Source organism: Neopsephotus bourkii, unplaced genomic scaffold (assembly GCF_033783945.1).
Source record: "Neopsephotus bourkii isolate Nb327-2 ecotype Australia unplaced genomic scaffold, CSIRO-AGI_Nbou_v1 NB_1511, whole genome shotgun sequence".
NCBI lineage: Eukaryota > Metazoa > Chordata > Aves > Psittaciformes > Psittacidae > Neopsephotus > Neopsephotus bourkii.
In genome coordinates, this window is record NW_026901987.1 from 652637 (window position 1) to 663142 (window position 10506).

Consider the following 10506-nt stretch of genomic DNA (forward strand, 5'->3'; position numbering starts at 1 on the left):
AGCCCTCTCGCATAGCAATTAAAATGAAAAGGCAGATTTCCTCAGCTCTTCATCTGCTGGAGCCTATTCAACAAGACGGAAAAGGAGTAGCTCCTAGCATCAGTAATTCACAGATATCATAGAAATGATTGTTGGAAGAGATCTCTGAAGGTCACTTAGTCCAACCTCCCACTTCAAGGGAGATCTCCAAAACCAAAGGAGAAATAACCACACCAGTAGGAAATCTGGCCTAAAGTGCCCTTTGGGGAAGAAAAAGAAACGGACTATGAATTGCAGATAAAAAAAAGAGGAGAAAAGGCAGCAGAGAAGAAAACAGACCAGAATTTTTATTTGAAGTGCTAATATTAAAAGCTTATGACTTTTTGACAAAAGGCGGGGGTTTTCTAGGTTCACTAACAGATGTGGTTTTGTCTTCTTAGGAAAATGATGAACAGGAGAAAACCTGGAAGCTTTTTGCTGCTCTGTTGAATATGGGATTATAAAATAATAATTTAAAAAACTGCATCTGAAGCATCTCTGTCCCTCTTCCAAATGGGTCACTTCTGAACCTGAAACTCTTCATTACCTGAAGCAGCAACTTCTTTCACTGTGCATCCTGGAGGGGAAAATGAATTTCACAAATTGCACCACTGAAGCCAATGTGGCTTCGAAGCCAAAAACAGTAACTGAAAAGATGCTCGTTACCCTGACCTTGGCCACAATCACAACCTTGACTATGCTGCTGAATTCTGCTGTAATTGCGGCAATCTCCACAACCAAGAAGCTTCACCAGCCGGCAAATTATTTAATATGTTCACTAGCTGTGACTGATCTCCTTGTTGCTGTTCTTGTCATGCCCTTGAGCATCACTTACATAATGATAGATAAATGGACTTTGGGATACTTCATCTGTGAGATCTGGCTTAGCGTCGACATGACCTGTTGCACATGTTCAATCCTTCATCTCTGCGTCATTGCTCTGGACAGGTATTGGGCAATCACAGATGCTATCGAATATGCCAGGAAAAGAACAGCAAAAAGGGCTGGGCTGATGATAGTCACCGTGTGGGCTATCTCCATTTTCATATCAATGCCCCCTTTGTTTTGGAGAAATCACCACAGTGTCAGTATCCCCAGCGAGTGTCGCATTAAGCACGATCATGTCATCTACACTATTTATTCCACATTTGGGGCATTTTACATCCCCTTGACTTTGATCCTGATCCTGTACTACAGAATTTATCACGCTGCAAAGAGCCTTTACCAAAAGCGGGGTTCAAGCCGCCACCTCAGCAACAGGAGCACCGACAGCCAAAACTCCTTTGCCAGCTGCAAGCTCACACAGACATTCTGCGTCTCGGACTTCTCCACATCTGACCCAACCACGGAATTTGATAAAATCAATGCATCTGTGAGGATCCCTCCTTTTGAGAATGACTTGGACCTGGCTGGTGACCGGCAGCAGATCTCCACAACACGGGAACGAAAGGCTGCTCGCATTCTGGGGCTGATTTTAGGTGCTTTCATTTTGTCCTGGTTGCCCTTTTTCATCAAGGAGCTGCTTGTTGGCCTCCACATTTGCACTGTCTCTCCAGAAGTAGCAGACTTCTTGACCTGGCTTGGATATGTCAACTCCCTTATCAACCCTTTGCTGTACACTAGCTTTAATGAAGACTTCAAGCTGGCCTTTAGAAAGCTCATCAGGTGTCGAGAACATACTTAAAAGTACTGGGAGATGATGATGCTGACAGGACTCCTGGCCTTAAGAATGGGCAAAATGATTTAATTCTGTCACCATTTCCCTCATTAAAGGGAATTTTTGTTTTTGCCTATTTGCTTGACTTGTCTTTAGCCTGTAATTCATTCTGCCATTTTTTACCTCCAGTGTTATTCATGGTAAAAACTTTGAAATAAATTTATTCTACAAAGGAAAAGATTTTTTAGCAATGAAACAACAAAAAAAGGAAACTGTTAGATACTCGTGTTCAGGACATTTTGTGTACTCAGTGATTTGAGAAGCAAACAACAATATTCACTTTTATACTTTTTCCATTTAAGAATCAAATGTCTGAATTACCATGCACTGTAAAAATATAAAGGCATATAAACTGAACCCCATACATGCGTATTCAAAAATTAATAAACACTTCATGGGCATGACAGCCAAACAACAAATCTCAGCCATGAGAAAACTGTAACAGCCATTTAGAAGGAAAATAACCATTTCCAGGAATTCTTCAGGAATAAACTCCCAAAACACAAAGCAAAGTTCAATTCGTTCCAGCTAAAATCGGATCCCATTTTGTATTCCAGAGGAATTACTCAAGTGGCTCTTTTTGTGTAAGGTTCTGGATTTATGGTCAAAGTATTGGGCAGACACCTGTGCAGTTTGTTTGGCAACTGAGAGGATGCAGCTAGCAAGTGTCACCCAAGAGACCAGCTGCACATCTGACTGGTCACATTTTTGATACCACTAACAGTACTTCCTCAGGGCTCAGGCCTTGTGCCTTCATTAGTTCTGGGATAGTATTATTCACTTGTGCCACAATTCTCCTGGACCTTGCAATGCAGAACCCCATGGGTTGATGGATCTTACCCCACTGACTTAAACACTGGATATCTTCTCAGCAGGCCACCAATATATAGAAATTCAGAAATATCATCTAAACCCAAATTATTTTCTGTTTGAACAGCAGAAAAAAAATAGAGTAAATAATTTTTACATAGCAGGCTGCACATCTGCCTCTTCTTATTTGCAATGATATTCTTGTCAGCCTGACCCCTGATGAGGTCCTTTAGCAGGATCTCTTGTTCTGGTTGTCCTTCACAGAGTTACTTCCTTTGTCTTGAGAGGCAGACATGACAGAGAGTTCCTTCTATCCTGTCTTCTGTGCTTATGGAAGTTACAATCTCCTGGTTCACAAATTGTGGAAATCAGGCTGGGAAAGGCAATATCAAAGTTGAGAATCTGTTATTGGCCATTAGCAACTTCTAAACTCCATTTAAATACCTATTACTTACCTTCACCATAATTTTCTTCCTTCTCCATTTTTCTGTACAAACTCTTTTTGAATATACCAATATACCAAATAGAAAGTACCACATACATCAACCTGACATCCAGTAACAGCGAACTGTAGCATGGCAGCTCCAAATCCATCAAAACAAATATTAGAGGTAGAAAAAGTGTTGTAACAGCATTGGAAGGCATCTCTGGAAAATGTTTTGAAAATTTACAAGATGACAGTCATTTTTCTTAGCAAGAGTCAAGGAAGTGTAAGTAACATGTGAGTAATAAACTGCAGATGGAGCTGAGAAATGACATCCTTATTGGTGGGAGAAAGCATTCAGATGGAAAGATGCAGAGCTGCAAGCTGAGTGTAAATCAAGTCCGAAGGTGACCAAAATGGGACCTACTACTTACCCACATGCAGTGGGAATCTGCTTTAAGGACTCCAAGTTTTCCATGCCTGAGTTTAGACGGCTGATCTCCAGCTGCCCTTCTGGAGCTATTGTCACAGCTGCCTCCTCCAGCTGCCTTTGGCTTCCATACTAGCTTATATTAACACCTAAAAAAACAGGGGGGGGGGGGGGAATCTCAGTCACTGAAAATGTCTTCTAGTGAGGAAGCACAAAGATCCATTATGATTTTTCCTTTTTGCAACTTGCTGGAGTTGCAAACTGTTGATTGAAGCTGGGAAAGAGTGGCCTGACCCTGCCTATCTATAAAACTTCCAAAGCAGTTCCCCGGAGTACATATGCTATTGAGAAAAATTTGGCTGGGAATTAAAATAAAGAGTAGTATTTGTGAGAACTGCTGCAGAATAATTCTATTTTTCCTTTCAACAAGCTCAGTGGAAATGATAAGTAAAGAACAAAGACTGTGCACAATTTCCCCAAACAAGGTGACTACGTAAGGGAAGACAGGACACACAGGCAGTTGTTGCTGGAAGAAGGTAGGTTTGGCAAAGTCCATGCTACAAGGGTGCCCAGCTACAGTAATGATCAGAAAGGAAAAAGTAAATGTGCTCTGCTGTCATGCAGTGTGCAGTCATGTTTCTCATGGAAAAGTAACAGCTCAGTTAATTCTGTCATCTATATTGATGCTCATTTAAATCCAGAAGCATGTCTGAAGGACCAGAAATGGTAAACATGACCTCCACAGCAGCTGTTGTAGGTAGTTAGAAATGTTTCAGTCAGGTATGAAAGTTGTAAAATACAGGAGCTGCATCATAATTTCTACTAATGTCTTTTTTTAGTATCTGATCTCCACTATTACCATTCAGACTACCAATCAGGTTGAAGACTGTATTCAGTTTTAATATTTAGAGGTAATTAACAGGAAAAAACAGATGGATGGCTAATTTTCATGCTTCCCTGTTAAATAAAGACTCACCATTCACTGCCAGCTGACTACTGCTTTTTTAATTAAGTCGTTAGCTAAACACAGAGCTATGTTTTCCAACAAATGCCACTAGACTAATAAAGATGTCCTTTACATTTTCTTCATGCTCAAAGTCAGGAACAATTTAAAGGATTTGTTACTTAAAAGAATTTAACTTGATCAGAAATTACCTGTCTTCTCATGGAAATAAAAACTTTTGCTACTCTGGCACCACTGCTTGGTAACTTCGGGTTTTTTCTGTGCTGAGTATTTGCTGAATTTACAAAGGGTTTGGAGGCATTTCCTGAACTTTAACTTCTTATCAATGGTAACTTGCCATTCATACCTATCCTGGATCAGGCCCAGACACACCACACACTGCAGTGCTCTTTCCAGCAGGCTCTTAATGATGTATGCAAGACCTTCAACCTACATCCATCTTCCTTGGCCTCTCTAAAACATCTTTCATCCTCAAAGTCTTATTTTCCCCAATGCTCCCCTTGTACAGTTGTCTTCCTGCCTTTCTTCCTGTATTTCTCCAAAGGCTTTTCCTCCACAGTCCTCCACTTTCTACAGCAGGATTCATACAGACGTGCCTATTCAGCCCCTCGTCACTTGTACGCATTTTCTCTGAGTGCTATTTCCTTCTATTTTTACATCCCAAACTCACCATCCTGCCTTTGGGTTTGTGGCTCTCTCTAATCCCTAAATTTACTGTGGTCCTACTTCCGTGACCTCCACTCTCTCCCCCTGTCTCAGTGCTCTTATCAGGATTCCCATGGCTGTGGGTGTTCAGGTCTGTCAGGTGTTACTCTGTCATGTGTGTCCAGGCCATATCCAGAAGTTTCTCACTCTGTGTAAGCAGCCAGTGCTTTGGACTGACTTTATATATCCCTAACCCTAAAGACTGCACCCTTCAGCCAGCTGGCCTCCCCAAAAGACACTAAACTCCTGCTCTTCTGTGCCAACCTCTTCTCCTGTGACAACCTCAGGTCTCTTCTCTGCAGCTTTGTCTTCACTACCTCCATGCAGTGAAACATCTCTCCTGTTCCTTACAGCTGACGGGGGGTTTGCCTTCTCAAACCCACTTCTGACATTCCTCCTGAAAGGCAACATGGGCAGTGAAGGAATTATTGTGCATGTATTGTCTATCCTTTTTCTCTGTCTTTCCCACATGGACAAGATCCTCGTCCGAGGTGAGCTGTCTCTCACATAGCACATCCTAGACACAGCAAAAACACGTTAAGAGCCGCATATGTCCTGCCACTTTGATTTAAAGCTGGGGGTTCCCCACCACAATAATATACTGAGCTGTTTGCAGCACATTAAATTAGTTTTATTCATCTTCCTGAATGGAGGTATATGAGGAGATTGAGCTTTCCAAAAGGGTTTCTAACAAAGTCCCCGTTTCACCAAGTTTTCGTAAAAGGCTGTCACTATTCAGACTTCACTGCCATGTACCTGAGCTGTCCAGTTTTCCATAGCTGTCGCTTCTTATTTCTCTGTGCGGCCCACAGACTCTGTCCTTTGCATGTACCAGGAGGGAACGGGGGAAAAGAAAAACCCCAAAAACACCCTACACACACACAACCCCCCAAAAAAGCAATCAAACAAAACAATGCAACAAAAACACACACACCCCAAAATGAAAAGTAGCTTTATTTTGGAGAAGGTATTAAAAGAATAAGGGAATCTTTCCTAAGGACTCTATTACCACTACTGTTTTCAACCCCATTTATCAAAAGGTAAAGAGCATTGCAGTGTTGAAGGGAAATACAGGCTTCCAGCACAAGTGCAGAGGTTGTCCTTGTGCATGCGTATTTTTTAACCATCGCAAGTATCAGTAACAGGCTGGTTTATGTTCATCTTTGACACATCCAAATGATTTGTATGATGATTGTCTTAAATTGTTTAAGGGGACACAGTAAATATTGTGATATCTTTTATTGGTCTAGTCAATACATTACAAGTTGTATTTCATAAGAGTCCCATACAACACATACTGCCTTTGTATATTTGTATATTCTCCCTCATTGCTGTTTTGAGGCCAAAAGAATGGATTTTTTTAAAGTTATCTGACTTCGGATAAATGTTCATCAGCTGTAAAACTACTCTTTAACATTCTCTACTTCATACTATGTACATAATATTGCCAACGTTGCTCCCCTCCTCCTTGCCACTCCCAGGGGACTTTTTTCCTCAATTCCACATAGGTGATTGCATGTAGATGATTTTATATGATTAAATTACTCCTTCCCACTCAGCCTAAACTAGCCATTTACTATAATCACATTAATGTAAGTTGGAAATGATCTTCTGCCATGACTATCAGCCCTGGAGAGCAATTTACAAAATTTCTCATGGTTTAATGTGTCGCCTCCCCCGAGTACACAATAACTCCACTGCCAATGACTGATCAGTGAGTGTGTCCAGGAAGAATTCTGTCCAGGAAGAATTCTTCCTATTTCTATGAGCACTGAATCAGCTCTTAAAGGTAAACTTTTAGGTAGAAGATGTAACCATGACCGAGCTATGGACAAAAAACCCCCGTATATTAGCAAATCTTATGAACCTCTGCTCAAAGACCTAAGGGAGAATGATTTGTTTCAACTTTTTCCCTTCTTAATCATCGAATCATAGAATCATAGACTGGTTTGGGTTGGAAAGGACCTTAAGATCATCTGGTTCCAACCCCCCTGCCCTGGGCAGGAATGCCTCACACTAGACCATGTCACCCAAGGCTCTGTCCAGCCTTTCTTTGAATCACTTTTATTTCCTCCTCATCTCACTATTTCCTGGTCTGTGGCTATTCATTATTTTACCCTTCTGTTTCTTTTCTCTCTCTCCTTCCTTTCGTTTGCAGCCTTCCTCAGCACCACTATGGCATCTAGTAGCCTGTAACAAGAAGCAAGGCTACTTCATGCCATGTTGATACACACCACCTAAGCCTCATTCTGCTCTTGATTTTAGGAAATCGGGTTGCAGGCTCTGTTCCATGGCACTGCTCTGCACAGCCTCTGATATTGGTTTATTGCAGTTTTACCCCAAGTCAGATTTCTAATGTGCATCAAGATTCTTCCAAAAGAAAGCTGCTGAATGATACACCACAGTGTCTTCCCATGTGTCACAATTTTTTAAGACCTCTCTTTGATAACATTCTCACTTCTCCTTTCCCATGGGGCTTCTAACAGTAGAAACTACAGTTCCCAGATGCAGTAGGTGATGTTGGAAATGCCCCCTTACACCACTCCATTCCTTCCACTCTGCCCATACTTCATCCTCTTCCAGTTGCTTGCACTGCATTCTTAAACTACATTAGCATATAGATAAGCTCACTGAAGTTTTTGTGGATTAATTTGCTGCATGACAAATTCTGACCCTCATTTCTACCTGGTGCAAGATCCCATGTCATTGGGGTACTCAGATCTTCTAAAGCACTATGTATGTCCCCCATGCTCATTTCATACACCACATGACTGCAAATGGGAGACGTTTCTATGAGCTGAGGCATTAAGCACTGTCTCCTTGCAACTACACTTTATAAAAGATGCGTATTTTGTCAATTAAGGCACAAAATGTAACTTCTGGGAAGAGAGAGGACAGAATTCCTATTCCTTTGTAAATTGTTGCTTTGCACATCATTTGAAATGACTCAGCTTCTGGCTAGTGATTTAAAGGAGCACTAAGAAGCAAAACACAGAATCACACGTGCATGCCTCAAATACCTGCAAAAAGTAGAGTGACTTTCCGGTGGATTTTACAATAAAATCTTGTTTCTCTCCAAAGGTTTCTACAGCGACCTTTTCAGGGGAATGGAAAGTTCCACACAAATGACTTCCACTTCTGTGATGCCACTAAAAATAATATCTGAGTCCTGTATGGGAGGAACAGCCTGCCAAGCTGCTAGGGTGCTGGGATAAGCCTCGACAAGCCTATTTCTGCAATAAATAGAAAATCAGGCTAACATCTCCAGCCTTAGGGGTTTTATATTGCAGAATTTGACCCCTGAAATCAGATATATCAGCTATAGAGTTTTACTCAGACACATTCCATATTTTTTTAACTTTAGTAATAAGAAAACACTTATTTTTGCAATTTCAGGAGAGTATTTTTTGTGTTATGATTGAACAGTCATTCTGAAGCAGGCAGAAAAAAATAATCCAATTAGTTACAGAAGTTAATCTAGGACTGCAAAATTAAGCATGGTTGTCTTGATCTGATTCTTGCATATACACACAAGTTACAGATCATCATCCTTTGATCTTTCACTACAGCAGTTTTGCTCCTTACGAAGGAGCAGGTTATCTGTGGTTTCAATTAAGATTGGTAGGAGGCTGTACCCCTTCTCACCATAGATGCAGAGCCCATGGGCAAGAAGGGGATTGAGACCTGCAACTGCATAGCTGGCAGAGGCTGCAGCTTGTCTTCCCCTGTGCACTGGGGACATGGTGTCACCACTATCACCTGCCTTTCTCAGAGCCGAGACTGCCCCCAGCCAAACTGCTGCTTCCACCTGGCCCAGAGGACTCAGGACACCTCTGAACAAAATAAAAGTGGGGGTATGAAGGACAGGACCACTCTTCCTCAGCTGTACACTAAGTTGTGTCCTCCAGCCCTCTTGCAGGCAGGTGGCAGAGCAGGACAGGCATCCAAACCTGCCGCAGTGAACAAGCTGTCTGCATCAGCTTCATGCCCCAGGGCACCTCTCAGCAACGCACAGCCCCCAAGGCAGCCACTGTCCCTCTCCCTGCAGCGTGGCCCAGCACATGAAACCTGCTCCACACCAGTGGCTCCACTCAGACCTGCAGCAGATACCCCCAGGAGAGCGGACCTGCCCACACTGAGCATGTGCCACCATTTCCCTGCTACTTTAATCCAGGCTGTATGGCACCTTACCTCAAGGCAGGCAACAGCAAGGGCTGAGCATTGTCCTTCATTGGTTGTACTCATCTCAGCCTATGCAAAAGTTCAGGCCACAGCACCTTCACAACCAGTACCCCAGCTAATACATCAAAGATTAATTGGCCCATGTTACAGGGGTGCTTTTGATTTGCTCGGCTGACCTGCTTTCTGCCTCCAAACTACAGTTTGTACTGCGGGGAGGCACCCATACCCATGGCAATAACAGACCAACTCAGGGGTAGAACAGCCACACTAGGGACAGTTTCTAAACCTCCCATTCCCTAACGCAGACTAACCAGTCCTGATATCCCAGTGCAAAACGTTACCAACAGTGCACCCTCACTGCTGAGACCAAACCTAGGTCGCACACAACGAAAGCCAAGGCACAGGCCAGCCAGTACTCAGCACTGAGAGAATGAAAAGGCTGTGTTGACAAAACCAAAGGAAGGGCTGATAACATCCATGACACAGTGATCCTATTAACCCTGGAAGACCACGGTTGAGCTTCCTAACATCTTGCAGAGTGGACACCAGTGTTCCCCAGAGCAACCACTCCAAGGCCTTGCCAGCCTTTAATGACTTATGGTGACAGCAAATTCAGCCCAGTGCCCAGCTTAAACAACCGAGGAAATGCAACACAAGAGACCAAAGGCCCTTTCTCCTGCTAGGCCATCAAACTGCAAGCTGGTGCCACTGTAGCCTCAAAGCAACCACAAGATGGTGACCTTGCTGCTCTCCAGCCTCTGGGTGGGCACAATAAGGGACTTTTCATCAAAGCTGATAGTTTATGTCATCCTTAAACGTGCCATGTGGCAAACACCAAGAGCAGTCATGGCACTCAGCAGCAGTCAGGCATGTAAAAGTACATGAGATAGCTCATGGGTGCCCAGCCCTGCACTTGGGTTACAGCAACCCCATGCAGCAATGCTACAGGTCTGGGGAAGAGTGGCTGGGAAGCCGTCAGGTAGGAAAGGACCTGGAAGTGCTGGTTGATGGCCACTGACCATGATCCAGCTTGTGCTCAGGCAGCCAAGAAGGCCAACAGCATCCTGGCCTGTATCAGAAATAGTGTGGCCAGCAGGGCTAGGGGGTGGATTGTACCCGCGTGCTCAGCACTGGTGAGGCTGCACCTCGAACACTGTGTTCAGCTCTGGGCCCTTGCTACAAGAAAGATATTTAGGTTCTGGAGCATGTCCAGAAAAGGGCAACAAAGCTGGTGAAGGGTCTGGAGCACAAGTCTG

General features: G+C 43.2%; 1 protein-coding gene and 1 long non-coding RNA gene across 2 annotated transcripts; one reads left to right on the forward strand and one right to left on the reverse strand.

Annotated features, from left to right (window-relative positions):
• Window positions 1-423: 423 nt before the first annotated feature.
• Window positions 424-9344, reverse strand: LOC133221110 (uncharacterized). Its single transcript, XR_009727899.1, has 3 exons — window positions 9260-9344; window positions 3404-3548; window positions 424-595 (listed from the first exon to the last, which is right to left on the reverse strand). It is a non-coding gene; the product is annotated as an uncharacterized LOC133221110 (long non-coding RNA).
• Window positions 559-3793, forward strand: HTR1E (5-hydroxytryptamine receptor 1E). The gene has a single exon (XM_061369733.1). The coding sequence runs from the start codon at window positions 608-610 to the stop codon at window positions 1700-1702; it is 1095 nt and encodes a 364-aa protein (XP_061225717.1). The 5' UTR covers window positions 559-607; the 3' UTR covers window positions 1703-3793.
• Window positions 9345-10506: the final 1162 nt, after the last annotated feature.